The 20,676-nt window shown below is 37.5% G+C and overlaps 1 protein-coding gene and 1 long non-coding RNA gene across 5 annotated transcripts in view; one reads left to right on the top strand and one right to left on the bottom strand.

The window, feature by feature from the left end:
- Positions 1 to 10,709, bottom strand: part of Snx14 (sorting nexin 14) — a 101,920-nt gene extending 91,211 nt beyond the window's left edge. For 3 of the 4 annotated variants that reach the window (XM_005324741.5, XM_013358352.4, XM_021726037.3), the window contains exon 1: positions 10,406 to 10,709. In XM_005324741.5, coding sequence (XP_005324798.2) covers positions 10,406 to 10,650 — 245 coding nt within the window. In that variant the 5' untranslated portion in view covers positions 10,651 to 10,709. The remainder of the gene's footprint in view (positions 1 to 10,405) is intronic. The other variant, XM_005324742.5, reaches the window with a different exon arrangement.
- On the top strand, positions 9,915 to 18,280 carry LOC144366141 (uncharacterized). The gene is made up of 2 exons (XR_013425015.1): positions 9,915 to 10,187; positions 14,439 to 18,280. It is a non-coding gene; the product is annotated as an uncharacterized LOC144366141 (long non-coding RNA).
- Positions 18,281 to 20,676: the final 2,396 nt, after the last annotated feature.

Here is a 20,676-nt window from a genome sequence, read left to right as displayed (position 1 = left end):
CTTTTGCTATTCAAGGTCTTTCATGATTTCATACAGATCTTTGAATTGCTTTTATTTCTAACTCCAAAAGCACAGCCAACAAAAATGAACATAAACAAATGGGATTGTATCAAACTTTAAAGCTTCTACATAGCAAAGGGAAAAAACCAACACAGTAAAGAGAAAAACCTATGGGATGGGAGACAATATTTCAAATCATATAAAATTTAGTTCTAATAAGGAGCTAAAATCCAAAATATATAATATATTCAAATAACTGAACAGCAACAAAACTAATAACCCAAGTGAAAAATGAGCGAGCAACGGATCTGAACAGATAGGTTCTTTTATACTTCATTCATATTTCTCAAAATGACATGAATGGTCAGTAGACATATGGAAACATGCTCAATATCACTAATTACCAGAGATATACAAATAAAAACTAGAATGAGATATCACCTCACACTTATTAGAATGACTATTATCAAAAACATAACAAGTATTAATGAAGACAGGGAGATAAAGGAATCAAGTCTTTCTTTGCTGGTTTTCTTATTATCTTATTATAAAATAAAAGTAATACATCATTTTAAAAAGTATTTTGGGCTGGGGATGTGGCTCAAGCGGTAGCGCGCTTGCCTAGCATGCACGCAGCGCTGGGTTCGATCTTCAGCACCACATACAAATAAAATAAAGATGTTGTGTCCGTCAAAAACTGAAAAATAAATATTTAAAAAATATTCTCTCTCTCTCTCAAATAAAGTATTTTAAAATAATATATTTAAGTCTACTACCATAATGGAAAAAAAATCAAAGTAATGAAGGCTCTTGATCTAACATAGTTTACACAGAGGCAAACCAACATGTTCAAACACATTAGAAGGACACAATCAGCAGAAGTCAGGCTATAGAAAACTCTACAGAACAAATAGCACAGTTTCTTCAACTAATAAATGGCAAGTTTGAAAAAAAAAAAGAGGGGAAAGCAACTTTCAGGTTAACAAATCTTATTTGCATCTTAATTTAATTAACTGCAAAAAGCTGTAATGAATAAGAAGTCATTTGATGGACTGAGTAAAGGAAAGATAAATGATACAGCAAATCTAGTAAAATAATGGTCAAAAATCTAAGCAGTACATAATCAATTATTTACTGTAAAATTACACTTTGCTATATATTTGAAATTTTTAATCATAAAATATTGAGGAGTTCTAAGAAATTCAGAAAAATCTGAACACTAAATGAGCATTTCATGCTAAGAAATTATTTCACACAATAGTTAATAACAGTATGTTGTACACCTGAAAAATTGCTAAGAGATTTTGATGCTCTCACCATAAAAAAAATGATAAGAATGTGAAATTATGTACATGTCAAATAGTTTGATTTCACCATTTTACAACATATACATGTATCTAAAATATCAGGTACACAACAACTATATACAATTTTTACTTGTCAGATATATATACAAATTACTTTAGGAAAAAGGTTTTTTAAAAAAGAAGTTAGGCTGGATGTGATGGCATACACCTGTAATCCCAGTGACTGTGGGGGCTGGGCCAGGAGGATAGCAAGTTTGATGCCATCCTGACCAACTTAGTGAGATCCTGTCTTGAATTTTTAAAAATGGGCTGAGGATGGAGCTCTGAAATAGAGAGCCCCTGAGTTCAATACCCAGTTCCAGGGGCAGGAGGCGGGGGAAGAAGAGGAGAAGGAAGAGAAGGGAAGAAAAAAAGTTACTTTAGGAGAGATCCAAGATGGTGGAAAGGTATGCTGCAGATCTCAACTCCTCTGCAGTTTAGAATCTAAGAAGTGAGAGAACAGGGTGAGAAAGGGAATGCACTGATTCACAATACTGGAAGGTCACAGATTTGGGAATTCTGGTTACTATAAAACAGGAAAAAATACGTTAACTGGGAAACAGCACCTGCACCATCTGAACAGGTTTGAGAGATGGGTTAACAAAAAGAGAAAAAGGGAGAGAAAAGTTGACAAGTTTATTTTAGAAATAGCAGAAAAGAAAGTCAGACTGAGTAAGGCTGAGACAGAAGATGCAAAGCCACCTGGTGAAGAAGTATTCTACTTTTCTCAATTTGCTGGTAGAGAACTGTGATAGGCAGCTATTTTTGCAGACTACATCTAAGTTGTAGTTGGGAAAGTGATTAAATCTCTACAATTTCATTAGACCTGGATAACATCATAGGGAACACTTTGACATGCCAGCAAGCCAAGTACATTTGTAGTGCGATCATTATGAGCTCAATGTGGCCAAGACCTCCTCCCATCCACCCCCTGGAGTCAGCAACAGTAGTAGGAGTGGAGCAGAGAACAGTACCCAGCACTTCCAGAGAGTGCAGCACCTAGGGACCAGCATGCACACCTCTACCACTGACCCTCTTTTAAGTGCCTCTGCCAGGGAGAGTGGCACCTAAGGAGCAGTATATACCTCTGCAGTCACTGAATTCCCCATCAGAAGATAGAGGCAGCCTAGCACTCTGGCCACCAGCAAGCACCTCAGCTTTTGCCCCATGATCCATCCACCACCATGTGCCCCCACTAAACACCAGACATTGGCCACACCCTGAGCCTCAGCTTCCAGCTGCTGTCTCTTACCCCAGTTGGTAGACTACCTCAAGCCTCTACCATGTGCCATCTTGCCCAAAGCACTGAAAACTATAAAAGAAACTTCACATCAATTTTTATACATAGAAGAGCATGCAAAAGAAGTGTCTCCATTTAAAAAATCTCAGCAAGAAGAAAACAATCTTTTAATAATTATTGTTGAATTAGATGCTTCATATAAAGTATCCTGTTGGGTCTTCTCTTATTAGTTTTTTTCATGATTTCAACTAAATTTATGTACTTTCAATTTTTTAAATGGATTTTTTTCTCAATACCTCTTTGCTTTCTTTTCATCTCCATTCCCTTCCCTTCTCTTTCTGCTCATTTTCTTAACTTCTTTTCTTCCCCTACACTATTTTCTTTGTTCTTTCTTTTCTTTCTTTTTCCCCTTCTTCCAATATAATTTAGTATTAAGTAAACTATCATTAATGCTTAACTATTCAGCCTATTCCATATTATTTCTCACCCACTTTTATCATTGGTTAGTAAAGTTGTAAAGATCATAAGCAATAAATTTTTTAATGTATGTTAATGTATTATTTGCTCTTAAATTGCCACTATTACTGATGGATATTTTTTCCTCTCGAAATGGTGCTGGTGGTTGAACTTAAGCACTTTGATAATGCTACCTGGGTTGGCGCTAAGGTATAACCCCAACCCACGTTTATCATAAAGAGATAACTACTCACCAAAAGACTGTCACATAAAAAGAAAAAGAAGACAGTCTCATGAGGAAACAAGCCAAAAGGACACCTCCAAAATTTTAAAACCTCCACCCCACAACAACTGAAATCCACATACAGTGAAGCTGGTGATATGCTGAACAAAGACTTTTTCAAAGAGTTTATTGTTAAAATGACCAATGAATTAAAATATCTAAGGGATAAAAATATGGGGGAAAATATGGGACATGAAAGAGTACTTCAATAATGAGATTCTGAAAAAGAACCAACCAGAAATCTTAGAAATGAAAAACAAAATAAGTCCAATAAAAGCTCAGCTGAAGGTCTCTCAAATAGATTAGATAAAGTAGAAAACAGAATTTCAGAGTTTGAAGACAAAGTGTACATTCTGGAACACTGAGACAGATGAAAGAGAGAGAGAGAGAGATTGAGAGGAAGGAAGGAAGAAGAAAGGAAGGGAGGGAGGGAGAGAGGAAAGGAGGGAGGGAGAAAGGGAGGGAGGGAGGGATGGAGAGACTAACTATAATAGCCAAGAACTCTGGAATAGCATTAAAAGACCTAACTTAACACTCATAGATACTGAGGAATTTATGATTTGAACATTATATGTCCCCCAAAAGCTCACATGTAAAATAATGCAAGAGGGTTCAGAGGAGAAATGATGGGGTTGTTAGAGTTTTAACCTAATTAGTAAATTAATCCTGATAGGGATTGAAGTAGTAGGGTGGGACTGGAGGAGGGGGACATTGGGGGCATGGCTTTTGGTTATGTATTTGTATCTGGCAATTGGAGTCTCTCTACTTCCTGATCATCATATGAGCTGCTTCCCTCTACCACACTCTCCCGCCACAATGTTCTGCCTCATTCCAGCCCCAAGGAATGGAGCCGGCCTTCTATGAACTAAGACCTGAAATCATGAGCCCTCAAATAAACCTTTCTGCCTCTAGAGTTGTTTTGGACAGCCACAGCAGCAATAAAGGTGACTAAAACAAGGAAGAAACAAATACAGGATAATGCCTTTGATAACCTGTTCAGGGAAATAACAGCAGAAAAATTGCCAAATATTAGGATTAAATGGACATCCAGAAACTGGATGTATCTGGAACCCCAAATAGACAAGACCAGAAAATAACCTCTCCATGACACATTATAATTAAAATGCCAAAAATCCAACAGAAGGAAAAGAAATTTTAAAAACTCCAAAAAAGAAATGCCACATCACCTATAGAGGGAAATCAATCAGAATAAAAGATTTCTCTGGAGTTAGAGAAACAGAGAGAGAGAAAAAGAGAGAGAGAGAGAGATAAAGTCCAGAGAGCTTGAAATGACATATTTCAAGTCCTGAAAGAAAATAACTTCCAACAAAGATTGCTATATCTAGCAAAAGTATGAAGAAACTAGGGATAAGAGCTTACCTTCATATCATAAAGGCTATATATTACAAACCCAAAGCCAACAGCATACTGAATGCACAAAAACTGAAAATATTTCCTCTAAAATCAGGAACAAGATTTTGCTGGGCCAACACTGCTACCACCACTGCCCCACTACCATCACTGACCAAGCTGCTGCTGCTAATCCATTGACACTACCACTACCACCACCATCCAGAGGTCCAATGCTAGGGTGACTACAGGTTTGAAACCACATAGCCATCTCCACTGGCTATGGCATGGGAAGCCAGGATGCCAGCAGATTTGCCACCCCTGCCATCTCCAGGCATAGCCACCTCTATCTGGGATGTTGGCCAGGACCTGAATGTCCTGTGTCAGGGTGCCTGTGGGTTTCGCTGTTCCTGGGGGAGTGCTGGTGACCACCATCTTGCTGCTTCTTCTTAGGGTCACTCCTCTGTGTGAGTGTATCTCTGGAGATCTCTCTGCAAATTGGAGCAGCACTGAGATCTTGGAACTGTAATGTGGCCAAGTCTGGGGTATCTGAAGCCCAGATCTATGGGACAGTGACCGGGTCTATGTGGGCTGGGCTGAGCCAAGTAATCCTTTAAGAAGATTCTCAGAGATAGGGCTGAGAAACTTTTGAATGCCAACAGAGACAATTCTTCAATTTTCCAAATTTATTTTATTTTATTCTCTAACATCTCTACCATAGGTATTTTCATTCATCAATTTGCTGAGGACTGAATGGTGTTTGGCAGTTTTGTTGTGTATTCTTATATTTTTTTTTCTTTATATGTACTCTTCCTCTCTCTTGTTTGTTTTACTGGATTCTCTTTCAACCTTTCCTCTAGCTAATAATCTCTGTCAGTTCCTCTTCCACTCTTCCTGTGGATTTTTACTTTTAGCTACTCTCCCCCTCCTTCATGAACATCACTTCCAACCCTATTTCTGTTCTCTCTTTATCCACCATTTGAAATTGTAAATGCTTTTAGCAAATTTAGTTTACATTGTAGACAATAATTGAACTCATCTTTCTATTCATTGTGAGAAAACAGGAGATGTCTTAATAGGAGCTATTAGATTTAAGACTGTATATTGTTTGCACTCAGTATTGTTATTGGTCCCCCCGTAAAGGTGAGGTACTGAAAACCTTCAGGGACAATATAAGTCTACAGGTTAGAATCTGTACTGGCTCAGATCCTCACTAATAAAAGGGGAAGACACACAAACAGTATGAAAATACAAGGGAACAAAGCGCCCCAAACAAAGATTCTCCAATAATAGAATCCACTAACAACAAAGTGGAAGAAATATCCAACAAGTTTAGACTGTACATGGTTAAACTGATCTGAAAAGTAAAGGATGATTTAAGGAATGCAATCAAAGAGAAAATAAAGAAAGTGAAAAGTAAAGAGTTATACTAGACAAAGGTACCAAAAACATGCATTGGAGAAAAAATAGCCTCTTCAACAAATGGTGCTGGGAAAACTGGAAATCCGTATGCAACAAAATGGAATTAAACCCATATCTCTCACCATGCACAAAATTTATCTCAAAATGGATCAAGGACCTAGGAAAAAAAACCAGAAACCCTGCATCTAACAGAAGAAAAAGTAGGCCCTAATCTCCATCATGTGGGATTAGGCCCCAACTTCCTTAATAAGACTTCTGTGGTGCAAGAATTAAAATCAAGAATCAATAAATGGGATGGACTCAAACTAAAAAGTTTCTTCTCAGCAAAAGAAACAATCTGTATGGGAATAAAGAGCCTACATCTTGGGAGCAAATCTTTACCCCTCACACATCAGATAGAGCAATAATCTCTAGGGTATATAAAGAACTCATAAAGCTAAGCACCAAAAAAACAAATAACCCAATCAATAAATGGGCCAAGGACCTGAAGAGACACTCCTCAGAAAATGATGTACAATCAATCAACAAATATATGAAAAAATGTTCATAATCACTAGCAATTAGAGAAATGCAAATCCAAACTATTCTAAGATACCATCTCACTCCAGTCAGAATGGCAGCTATTACGAAGACAAACAACAATAAGTGTTAGTGAGGATGTGGGGTAAAAGGTACACTCATACACTACTGGTGGGACTGCAAATTGGTGCAGCCAATATGGAAAGCAGTATGGAGATTACTTGGAAAACTGGGAATGATACCAGCATTTGACCCAGCTATCCCTCTCCTTAGTCTACACCAAAGGACTTAAAAACAGCATACTACAGGGATATAGCCATATCAATGTTTATAGCAGCACAATTCACAGTAGTTAAACTGTGGAACCAAACTAGATGCCCTTCAATAGATGAATGGATTAAAAAAATGTATCATATATACACAATGGAATATTACTCAGCATAAAAGAGAAAAAAATCATGGCATTTGCAGGTAAATGGATGGAGATGGAGAATATAATGCTAAGTGAAGTTAGCCAATCCAAAAAAAAAAAAAAATGCTGAATGTTTTCTCTCATATAAGGAGGCTGATTCATGGTGGGGTAGGGAGAGCATGGGAGGAACAGACGAACTCTAGATAGGGAAGAGGGGTGGGAAGGGAAGGGAAGGGAAGGGAAGGGAAGGGAAGGGAAGGGAAGGGAAGGGAAGGGAAGGGAAGGGAAGGGAAGGGAAGGGAAGGGAAGGGAAGGGGCAGGAAGGGGCATGGGGTTAGAAATGATGGTGGAATGTGATGGACATTATTATCCAAAGTACATGTATGAAGACATGAATTGGTGTGAATATACTTTGTATACAACCAAAGATATGAAAAATTGTGCTCTATATGTGTAATAAGAATTGTAATATATTTCATTGTCATATATAAGTAAATAAGCAAAACATAAGAAAACCTGCTAGGGTATTAGAAGTGTTTTATATTTTGACCTATGTTGTAGTTATATAGGTGGTCATATTTAAACTTCACATAACTGTACAATTACATGTTCTGTACTTTTCTGCAAATTGTACACCAATTTTTAAGTGGACCCCAAAGTACCTATGTTCCATTATTGTGTGAATAAATGAGATAAAATCAATAACTGCTAATATTTAATGAGAGCACATCCTCTGTACTGAGCACCATTCTAAGCACTTTCCATTAATTCACTTAATTATCAAAATAACCACATCATGTAGGCACTACTATTATCCCTATTTTACAGATAAAGGGACTGTGACAGATATGTTAGATAACTTATCTGAATCAAATCCCACAGTCAAGCTTCAGATTCAAAACTTTCAACCACAAAAATAAATTACCTCAACAATTAATGAAAACTCTTACCACAGTAACTGGGACAAATAAAATATTTCCAGTGTTAGCTATTATTACCATTATCATTATTAGAATTAACTTAAAATATTCCTTATTACAACTATAAATGGCCAATAAACAAATTTATATAATTTTATCTATGCTCTTAGTTTATTCCAACAGTATTATAAAGGTAAGAACATAAATAATTTCACATACAAAAACTATGTTATTCTCCACTCCCCCCAAAAGGTCTGAAACTTATATCCATTAATCCTTCCAGAGATAAGACTCATAATCTTAACTCATATTGAAAGAAAAATGTATATACTAAATAACAGTGAAAAATGTTAAGGAGCTAAGACTGTACAAAAAAATAATTTTAAAAAAGAGTATTACTTTAAGTTTAACCATGTAGAGTGAAGTTTCAAAACTCCATATGAAGTTCACATTTTGTTCATCAGTAGAAATTTTAAACTGAAAATCCCTTTTTTTACAGTTATTTCTAAAAATAAACTGGTGAAATTACCACTTATTTATTGAGCATATCTTTTTATTTCTTCTAATTCTATTCTTATGCCTCCAAAGATTTTATCTACGTGTGTCTTATACACACACACACACACACACACACACACACACACACAATTTTCTAATTTTTTCAGAATAGATGCACCTAGTACTCCCCTCTCCCAACTCTCTGGGACCAGATTTTCTTATATAACTTTCCAGAGGCAGTATAAGCATACTATGTGAGAGTGTGTGTGTGTGTGTGTGTGTGTAATATGTGTATTACATGTATTTTAAAGGAAATCACCTATATGTGCTATATTTGATCTTAGCCAAAATGCAAAGATGCAATCACACATATCACAAGAAGGTACTTTATATACACTGTTTTTTTCCACCTTTTCAAATACTTTTCCTGGGAAAAGGGTACCCAACCATTCTGTTATTCAATGACAGTTCTATGATATTTAAAATCACTTTCGCTGATTTTAGTAGTAACAAATAAGAAATACCAAAACTAAAAAAGGTATCCAAAACCAATTTCACTCATAAACTAACAACTGAGAGATAAGATTTATGTGTACTTTCCTTCTTTCTTTGCATATTACAAATACATGGTGGAGATCTGATGGTATGCAGATAAGAGGGCATCCTATGACTTCTTAACAACACATAAGGCTAGATGCTATGATTTCATAGGTTGATGACCTCAGAATTCTTGTTCAACCTGCTCCTAATAAATAGTTGTCCTACCTTGGAGATATACACTGACCCAGTTCCAAAAGAAGATGGGTAAGAATCTGGACAAAACTTAATAATCATATAAAGTTCACATTTTGTTCACACTAAACCTTCTAGTCTAGTAGGAATACATTCCACAAGACAGAAAGGTAGTACTTGTTTCTACTCTGTTTAAGGATCCCACTTCTCCCATACTCCTACAAGCAAATACAGCATTATCACAATCAAAACACATTTCTTAGTAAAATATCTATCTCTATTTAACTACAATTATTATTTAAGCCAGAATCAACAAAAAAGCAAAGGCAGTAGGGAAGAAACCCAATTTCATTTCAGTCACAGGAAAAGGTTACCCTTAGAGCAAAATTAAGTTGCCCAATTCCTTGCGCATTCTTCCCTGCTACTATTCTTGGGCATCAACTACCGCAAGAAAAAGAGGTATAAATGGTTGCAGGCTGAAAATATCAGAGAAAACAGCATAGAGATGTTTTAAAGTACAGTTCTCCCCTTCTGTCTACTGCATGGATGTCATTTCTTGAAATAGCAAAATGAAGCTTCGTTCAGGGACAAAAACCTTTCGATCTCAAAATGTCGACTGAATTTATCAATTTTAACTTTTCTGCATACCCCGCCTCCCACCACCACCACTCTATCATGACTTCCTTTAGGAATATTCTAGGAATGTTGAAATTTTGTGCCATTTTGCTTACTGACTTCAAGTCAACAAATCTTTACCACCGTCTTATTTAACCAATAATACTGTGTAAAAAGTCTAAGCTGCCAAGTTGCGGGTCTGTGTACTACGCGATATGGGCCAGGGGATTCTGCCTAATGGAGCGGGCGCCACAGGACCTTGAACCTTCCTCAATCAGCTGACTGGACCGGACCGCCCTAGCACCATCTCAAATTCAACCAAGCACACAGATTTCGCTCTTTTGGAAAACACTGACGATGAAGGACTAAGTGCTGAGAAATGGGTGGAAAGAAGGTAAGCATCGGGGCCAGGTAGTTTAGGAAAGGATGTCTCGCGCAAAAGGCCACAGGAGCCCGCCCCGCCCGCACTTCCGGGCCCCGAGCTCGCTCTGGCCCGCGGCCTCGCAGCCGGCCCCAGCCCCAGCCCCGCAGCTGCGCGGCCCGGACGGCCTTCGGTAGGTTGTCTGCAGCTTCTGAAAGAAGCTGCAGCCAGGCTCCGCGCTGCGGCAGTACCTGTTGAGAAGCAGGGAGGCGGCACTGAGACAGAGCAGCAGGAAGCAGAAGAGCGGGTACTGGCGGCAGATCTCGCGTCCCACGTCCAGCCGCAGCCGCTGCCTCAGCTTCTCCCCCATCGTCCGCACCCAGGGCACCATCTCTGTCCGTTCAGCTGAGGCTTCGCCACCCGCTGGGGTCGAAGTAGAGGAGACCCCCATCGACCTCCCTTGTCCCCACCCCGCCGCCCGGCGGCGGACCCACATAGCCGCACACCGGCGGACCGTCGCCAGCAGCTGCAGTAGCCCCAGGCCCCGCCCCGCGGCCCCCGCCGCGCGTGCGCGGCCCCCGCCCCCGCTGGCCAGAGAAGGCCGCACGGCGTGGCCGAGGTCGCCACCTTGCGCGAGGTCTCTCGCGTCCTGCCGCTTCGCCCCTGTGGCCGCAGCAGCACAGGACTCTCTGTAAGAGGTCGGAGTCCACGAGCCACCGGCCTTCTCCAGAAATCCAGGGGAAGCCTAGCACCCAGTAACCGTGTGTGCCGCGGGATAGAAGAAGGTTGTGCCCAACCACAGTTGATACTACAGCCCCCGCAGCCTCCGGACGCTGCCTGCGGGTCTCCCAGAGCTCGCGAGGCCCCCTGGGAACTGTAGTCGGTCGCACGAGCCCGCGGGAGGGGCGGGAGCTGCTCGAGCCCCAGCCTCCCTGCATGCTGCCTCACGGTTCTCTCTGCCTAATGACTACTAGTAGGAGCTTGGGCCGACGCTCGGGCGAGAGGCGCCTTTCAGTCCTCATTTTAAAATGGACAAGTGTGGAGACTGGAGTGAGGAGTGAAACAGTCCTGGAACACGGGAGTCCAACCCTTCAGGCTGCCACCCCTGAGAGAGAGCATCTTTTGTGCGCTTCACAGGCAAGGTGGAGCTCAATTCATGCTGCCCCGGGGCCTAACCAAAAATCCAAATGTTTGAAACAAGGGGTGTTTGCACTAGGTTAAATCCCTCTTTTAGAGTCGCATTTACTAATCAGTGTATTTTTAAGTTTTACTTTCCGTATTCTCCGCAACTCTTGAGATGGAGATTATCGTTATAATAGCTAAAATTTATTTTGACGGCGCACTAAGCACTTTACCCCTCACACATCCATCACATGATGTAGGAACTCCAGTTTCAACCATTTTATAGTCACATTACTGAAGCAGTAATGATCTTGCTCAGTATACAGCTAGCAAAACCGGGATTCGAAGCTCTTATAACCCCAGACACGATGTTGTCATGCTGCCTGTTCTTTTACCCTCCAAAGTGAGGAAAGATATTGATATTTAAAAACAAAACCCCTGATGTACGTAGTTTCATGAATATTTGCCCATATTATTCCAAAAACATGGATCTTTAATGATGCATTTTCTTTTTCAGAATGTAGTTATTACTAATTATTTACGTTCATTGGTATTATGATTACATTCTCGATCAGTTAATTTCTCATGTCTTTAGAAAATCAGCTAAATCAATTACTTTGTCAAAGGTTAAAAAAATTAGCACGATATATACTATCAAATTTCTTTGTATAGTGGTGGCACCAATTGCAGTGCACATCCAAGAGTACGTTTCACTGATCCTCTCACCTTTAGGTATTATTGTTTAACATCAAGAATATGCTTGTGTTGCATTTGTGACGGAACCACTTAGAAATCTTCCATGCAACATCTTTGGAACTCTTAAAACTTCTGTTTTGAGGTACATATTTAACATTAATTTCACTTATGTAAGGTTTTTACACTTACAACTCCTTGAACTATCTATAACCCTCTCATTTATATGCACTTGCTAGGGCTATACTTCAGTAAAAAAGTATGTTGAATTGATCTAGTGTATCAAGTTTCTGCTCTAGAGTGCTTTATACTTGTTACTTTTATTAAATTCATGTTAAATTGTATTGTCTAAAATATTTGCTTCCTTAAAGGCTTATTCTGAAATTACTGTTAAAACTTTTCACCAAGCAAAGATGCATTACAAACTGCTTTTCATTTTGGTCAATTTAGACATCTCTACAATGTCCAACTGACAGGCTGCTTTCCCGTATTTCTTGGCAGAAGCCATCAGAATAAGCTAACTGAACAATAATTTAAATTTCCATATTCTTATGTTTGGAAGAGTAATGGATTTCTGCCATAAGAAAATTATTTTATTCTTTTGGCAGTACTGGGGATTGAAACCAGGGCCTTGCACAGGTTATTCAGGTGCTTTCCCAGAGCTATATTCCCAACTCTGAATAAAATCGTAAGTCTACACCTAAAGCAAAACAGATAAAATCCTGTTGCTACAGACATCTAATAACAAATACTTCGTTAAATGTTTTTTAGTGTTCACTTTTACATTCACATACAGAGCTTGAAATTTTCTTCCAACCTTGTGTTAAGTTTTGAACTTCTAGAGAGGATAGGGACTATCCACAGCAAATCTTGGTTCTGAAACCAGCTCCATCTCCTACTAACAAAATGTCATTAAGCAGTTAATTTGATCTCAGCCCTTGCATTCTTCATAAAGCTATGGGGAAGATTAAATTGGATAGAAAATGCCTAGTAGATACCTTTGTACAATGCTTAATAAGAAAACATTTGAGTTTATGAACATGACGACTCAATTAGCTTTTATTTGAATGAAAATAACCTAAAATAAAAATGACATGAACTCAAAGGTATTGTTATAGAAAATTGAGGTCCTCAGATATTGTCTGCTCTAAAATTCTAGACCTGCACAGTCCACTACAGTAGCTACCAGCCACATGGGGATATTGAGTATTTGAAATGTGGTTCGTAAATGCGTAAATACACATTAGCCTTCAACACTTAGCATGAATAGTTTCTACAAATGTGATTATATAGTAACTTTTGGAAATGGGGTAAAAACTATTTACTTTGGAACAGCTAGAAAATTAAAATTATGTGTAGCTTATATTAATTATATTTCTCTTGGTCCTGCTCTAGCCTGTTAGCTGTGGAGAGCTAGTACAATTGTATAAATATCTGATAAATGCTGTAATTATGCGTGTGTGTATATATATATGGCTCATAGACATCAACTGCAATCCAATATGTCCATTATTTTAATGAATATTTATTGAATGGCAAATAAGTGTAAGGCACTGTGCTAGATGTGGTGAAAGATACAATGAATTTAGATGCATTTCTGACCTCCGAAGGCTTACAATCTAGTGGAGACAAGTCATACATAGAAATACTGTAAAATACAGGGCAAATTATAAAGGCTGTAACTGAGTCTTTTTTTAATGGCAGATATTGGGGAAATTTTCAGCTGGTGATGATCTGGAAAGGACTGTGGGAAGATAGTAATTTGAGCAAAGAATGGGACTTATCTCTTTCACTTAATTTTCAGAAGTTAAGCAGCAGTAGATAAAGTATCTGAAATATTTCCACCTAATTTAACCCGATTTTCCCCACCCCGCCAGCAATCTGCACAAATTGCTTTTTATGTTGGCACAAGAATTTGAAAGGTACTGTTGAGTACCTGAATCCCCATAATTATACTACTTAAGTTTGATGGCCTGAATGTAAACCACATTTTAACATGTTTAGGTCCATTATTTGTATAGCATGGATGTAAGATGAAAAGAAGTGATTACATACACTATCCTTACAAATGATTTCAGTCCTTCCCTTCCAGCTGCTTCCTATAATTTGGAACATGCTCTTCTATCACAGGAGTGTGCCCTGGTTCCCCACCCACCCCCATCTCAAGTAATCAAGGTTCATAATTTACCTTTTGTGGCATTTTTATTATTTTTTACAGCCTTAATTTTACACTTCATAACACTCTTTCCTCCCTGCATCCTATCTCCTACATATCAACCTCTGGATATAACACCTGTGAAAAAGGTCATTAAACTGACTTCAAGGATTGTCCCTTTCCTTCATTTTCAAAAAGGAACTTGTTTAAATGTATGTAATTCAAGGAAGATATATTATGGGTTTTTACAGTAGAGCTCTGAGATGTTTAAAATGAAAATGTTATTTTCACATTTAACCCCCTTACTTTTGTAGCCCAGAAGTAAAACCTCCATTAGGAAGATATGAAGAACATTACAGAACCAGTGGCTCAAGTAGATACTCCCTGGGTAAAAGCTGTTACTACTATGAAGTTCTGTGTGATCTTATTATCTTAGCACCAAAAAAAGAAAGAGTAAGTAATTCTGAGTTATATAGACAGCTAGACTGTCAAACCTCACTTTCACGGAAGTAGATGTTGTTCCTAATTTCAGAAAATGTAATTGTCAGTAATTGCCTGGCAACTAAAAATGTACTCACCTGTTTATAAATATCAGATTGGGAAAGGCACTTATAATCTATCACAAACATTATCTGTACAAAGTGGCCAATGCTTTTGTGTAAATAAGGAAAACACCCCATCTGTTTGGTAGACAGTGGCTTCTTTTAGATAAAGAAAAATGTTCAAAACTCTAAATGTTAAACTATAGATTTCATCTTACTTCAGTAACTCCTGAAAATATTTTAGAAAGGCTTTACAATGCTTTCTTCTCTCACTAGCTACTTAATAAAATAGAAAAATTAAAGCACCTATAAACACCACGCACCTGGATATAGCTGAGAATTTCGAGGTTTAACTCATGGAACACATTCCAAACAGTCTGAATTTTGAGCATTATCAGAAAGTCATATGGCCTAAGTATTCAAGGTAATTTAGAACTCTACTACCTCCAGATGTTCAGAAGGTAGTTATATCACTTCCATTTTAATTTAAAAAAAAAAAAAACTAACTAATCCAAACCTAAATCTATTTAAATCTTTGTGGCCTCTGCCAAGATCCATAGTTTTTGTCCCATTACATAAAGCAACATATGAAACTATCATGGCAAAGTTGAAGACTGTGGTTACCACATACACAGCCAGAAAATGATTAGAAGGGTAGCAGTAATAATTTAAATGACTCTAAAGATTATTCTTGCAAGTCACATGTTGCCAGATGTCTCAAAACTATGGCTTTGCCCACAACTTTAAGCAGTTTTATATATAGTAGAATTCCAAGACATCAAAAATGTGAGGTAAACCAAAGAAAGACAAGGCAATCAGTTTGCTCAGACAATATTACTGGAAGATAATGCTAGAAGATTAACTAGGGTCAAATTATAACTTTTACATTACATAGCAGCTTACATTTTATAATAGTGCTATTACAGACTTTAGAACTAGATGTCCAAAGCCAGTATAATTAAATTGCTATTTAAGAAATCTGGTTTTCAGGAGCCATTCAACATATTTATAAATTAAAAATGCAGCCAGATCTTGAATGGGTAGGATTTGGATAGCACATTTCAGGACTATTCAGTAAAGGTGAATGATTAATGTGATTGGGTTTGAAAAGGTAAACTGACAGGACATAAATGCTGACAGAGAGAACTCCAATGTGTATAGCAGGCAGCTGAAAAACAGAACTGCAAATTAAGAGTACACTTAGAGGTAATGTGAAAGAACAGAGTGGTAGGAGGATAGTCAGACAAGTGCCGAAGAGATTTTTGAAAAAGGCTATCATTCTATGTAACAAATTTCCAAAGAGATTAAGTAATTTAAGGACAGGATACTGGTATCTTGTGAATAGTTGTTAAAAACATGGGTGAGCAGGGTATGGTGGCACATGCCTGTAATCCCAGCAGGAGGATCAAGAGTTCAAAGCCAGCCTCAGCTACTGTGAGGCACTCAGCAACTCAGTGAGACCCCCATCTCTAAATAAAATACAAAACTGGTGCTTGGGGGGAGAAAAAAAAGATAGGTGAGGGCAAGAAATATGGCTCAGTAGGACATCAAGCATGTGGCCCTGGATTCAATCCTCAATAACATGATGCTCCCACACCCCAAAAAAATTAGTGAGAGGAAAACCCACTTAAAGGAAATCATTTTAAAACCACCAACCTTACCAAAAAAGAGTGCAATAAAACACTTTATTCTGACACGTAATTATGTGGATTTCAACCTACAGTTTATTGTGGGATAGGGAGGAGAATCACTGGTACTCAGAAATAATACCTATGAAATATCGGATTATATGCTTATTTTTAAAGAACATGTTAATTAACAATATAGGCAAGGTTAGTTTAGAAGTTAGACTGCCTTGTATTTCCTGATCAGGTTCCTTAATACATTAGCAGTATATTACATGAGAATTAATTTGCCTAAAATTTCAAGACAAGAGAGACTTGAAATAAACACGTTGGCAGGCCTGGCATGGTAGAACATGCCTGTAATCCCAGATAATCTGGAGGCAGGTTAGCAGGTTTGAGGCCAACCTGGGTAACTTAGCAAGACCCTGTCTCAAAATTTAAAAATTAAAAAGGGGTAAGCTGTAGCTCAATGGAAGAGTTCTGGCCTACCATATGCAAGGCCCCAGTACCAAAACAATAATGCAAAAACACAAAGCACCACTATTTCCAAATTTTAAATTACTACCACAAAAGCACGTTAGTTGACATCTACATGACTCATGCTGACTCCCAACTAGTACATTAACACAATAATTTAGGGAACCTGGAAATAACTTTGAAATAATGCTCTGTGAATTATGAAAGGTTGATAATGCTCATTACAGGTTTCAGTATTATTTGAACTGTAAAAGAAATTTTACCCTACTTTTTCCTCAGATATCAAAATAATATACCAGAAATGTTCTTACATGTGAGTCATTACAAGATGAATAAAAACCTTAATGTAAGACTTCTTACATTTTGTGGAACTAAGCCTTCACCACAAAAGCATTAAGAAAAATATCAGCATAAAACACAGGCTTATATCATATGTTGAAAGCTAGAAAAATAATAAACTTAATATAATCATCTTTGTGTGGGTAAGTAAACTCCAGTCCAGAGGTTAAATGTGTACGAAGTTGTTTCTATTAACTGACTAGGAAAAAATGTTTTCATCTAGAAATATGAAGAGGGAAATATCTATATTATATTAAAACATGCTTTTTTTACTTCAACAACCTATACCTAATTATGTGAAAAATGAATATGCAAGTTTAACCATTCTGAGAGGGAAATGCATAACAATAAGAAACACTCATTGCAAAACTAGTGTTAACTGTCCATCGATTTTAATTGAAAGATCCAGGACTACTGTCTGAGATGATTTATTTTCTTCTTTAGTTTCTTGGTATGTTTCTATGACTAGATGTACATATGAACACGTGTGTATGTGATAGGCCAGACACTATTACCATCGTAAAAGCCAAGACTTGGGGCACCCAAATACCTTGAAAGTCAGTTTCTTCTTTAATTACCGCTAAGTTTAATACCACAAAACCTAAATAAAAACTAATGTTTTACTGCTTGGAAGAGGTCTTTAAGAACTGACAAAATGCCCCCAGGGATTTGTCTTGCCTTTATGTAGAAAAATTTGAAGATCTGGACTCCTTAATCGTCAAAGAAAGAACATCCAACAACATAAAATACATTCCACAAGAGGATAAACATGGACTCTCACCAAATCTCAGAACATCAAATCTGGAGAGCAGATTTGAGATTCCTGCCACCAAAAGGAATTTAAGTTTCTTTACCTAGTAAAATAAGACATGCATGTAAACTACTAAAATGGGATGGGGTGGGGATGGGGGAATTCCCAGTGATTTCTGAAACCTCCAAAAATGTCATTTTCCTGAAGCTACCATACTATTCCCAAAGATGCCTTTCAAAATAACTGCTTTCCTCAGTTAAGAATGTCACATGTACTATTGTTCACAAAATGTCCTGTATGTACTGTTTTGGTATGCTTGGTGCTATTTTCAAGTAAGACTTATTTGGTCTTTTCCCTAGATTATGCTAAATAAGCAGTGATATAAATATGATAATACAGATCTAAGATCATTTTCCTCCAAATTATTATGTGTACTATATTATTTCACAACTCCGTTCCATTTAAAACTAGCATAATTTAGGTATATAAGATAAAATATATATTTCATCATACATAAGTGGAGAAAATGAGACTCTAAATTGACTTGGTACTCAGGGCTACAAAGAACGAGATATGTTCCACAGAAGGGTAAGTGGAAAAGAAAAGGAAAGGAAAGATCCCCGGCTTATACAAGTGAAGGAGAGCTAAAAATAAAGCTTCTTAGTCCTCATAGAACTTGAAGCCAGCCACCTCAGGGGATAAGTCCAGTAACATCAGACTATTATCAATATCCTTTCATAATAAAAATAAAGAACCACCAGACAGGAGAAAAATCAGAAATACAAAAAAAAAAGGAAGAAAGAAAGAAAATAATCAACGTGAACTCCATTTCAACCCATCTGATCAGAAACTTTTTTTTTTTTGGTCTTTTCTTTGCTAGAACTGAGGATCAAACCCAGGACTTTGCACAAGTGAGGCAATGCTTAACCACTGAGTGCTAACTTTTAAAACAATCTCTAGCATTCAACAGTGATCAACTCTTGAGCCCAAGAGTCTTCAGGGCTGTAGTGTACTTTCCCAAGGATCAGAAACTACCAGGTTGCACTTGATGAACAGTAGTGAGACTGTGCCTGTGAAACAGCCACTGAACTCTTAACCAGGGCAACATAATGAGAGAACTACTCTCTCTTAAAAAATGGGGTAGGGAGGACAGACAATGCATATAAAAAAGAACTACTGTTTTGCTTATGTTTAAAACCCCTACATGCACTGAAAAATAATTTTTTATGAAATACAAAAAGCTAGCAATAGACTAGAAAAAGTTTTTTAAAAATCAGAATAAATCCAGCCCGACTTTTTCAATCCAAGCTCAAAAGGGGAAAAAATATTAAAAGCAAAATTCTCTAGAGCTCAACACTTAAAAGCAAATAAACGAAGACGTACACAGACTTGTCTCATGAAATGGTAGAAACCAAATAAAAAGGGGGAAAATATCTAACAGTTTCAAAAGAAAAAAGCAGATTACCTACAAAGTAATTACTGTGCTCACAGATTTACCAACACTACACACTACGAACAATGGTGTAATGCCTCCAAAGTTCTGATGGGAAAATAACATTGTAGCCAGAATCCCTTCAGAACTTTCAATCAAGAGCAAGAGTTAAGCATAGCATGGTGGTCACATCTATAATCCCAATGATTTTGGAGGCTTAAGAAGTTCAAGGCCAGGCTGGGCAACTTGGCAAGACCCTGTTCTCAAAATTTTAAAGGATTGCAGGGCTGGGGGTGTTGGGAGGGACTCGGATAGAGTTGTCCTAAATTCAACCTCCAGTACTGTACATACATACATACATACATACATACATACATAAATAAATAAATAAAAGCTGTGACAGACATTTCCCAGTAGGCATCAATGTAGTTTACAGTTCATACAACTTTTCTGAAAACATTGTCAGAAAAGGCAAAAATGTAGATCTAAGAGCAAGCTATGGAATATAAGAAATAGTGGAATTCAGCAATGCAATGGAAAAATGTATGAGTCATATGCAGATTACAGCATTAAGCAAGATAAGTACAGTAATAACTCAGCAAAGTTTTTCTTCTGGTTAACAAAATATAGGTAATGAGAAATTAGGAAAAAAGATCAAACTCATGGTTCAACTTTACTAATAGCATGAATACAGGCACGACAGGTATAAAGAGAATTAATTTTGTCTGTACCTTAGAATTTTGCCCTCAGAAAGATGTGGATCTGTGGCAAAATGATGTACATTATGCATTAGGTTACGTTCTATCTTTAGTATAGGAGCTGGGCATGAGAGAATTAATCCTAATACAATTAAGAACAGTGAAAAAAAGCTAACAGGAATTGGGAGATGAAGGAAAAGAAATAGTCTATACCTTTTCCTTATTTTACTGTTAGGAGCAAAGCAGAGGCTTACGTGTATTTCAAGTAGTACACGACTGTAAGGAGCAAAGCACAGGCTTAAGTGTATTTCAAGTAGTAAATGTAACATTGAGTTTAAAATGGGCAAAAAAAACATATCAACGCAAGGTAGTTCTTTACAAGGGGGTGAATAAAATGCTGCTTAAACTTATCCATTATAAGAGATGGCAAAGGTAACCACTAGAACTAGATAAGTCATCTCTGGGAGTAGACTGGGATGTGTTCAGTTACGGGGTTTAACATTTTTAAAATATTATCTATGGGGCGAGGTACATATCTCAATGGCAGAGTAAAGGCTAAGTGAGATCCTGTTCCAATCCCCAGCAACAAAAAGAAAAAGATAATACTAACAAGTTAAAAAGTCAATTTAAAAATATATAAGCGTACAACCACCTTTACTTACCACTACTCAAACATATGGTAGTGAGA

The sequence above is a fragment of the Ictidomys tridecemlineatus genome, chromosome 8, assembly GCF_052094955.1.
Source record: "Ictidomys tridecemlineatus isolate mIctTri1 chromosome 8, mIctTri1.hap1, whole genome shotgun sequence".
In the NCBI taxonomy this organism is placed as follows: domain Eukaryota; kingdom Metazoa; phylum Chordata; class Mammalia; order Rodentia; family Sciuridae; genus Ictidomys; species Ictidomys tridecemlineatus.
Note: the sequence above shows the minus strand (reverse complement) of the source record. Positions and strands in the feature narration are given on the sequence as shown.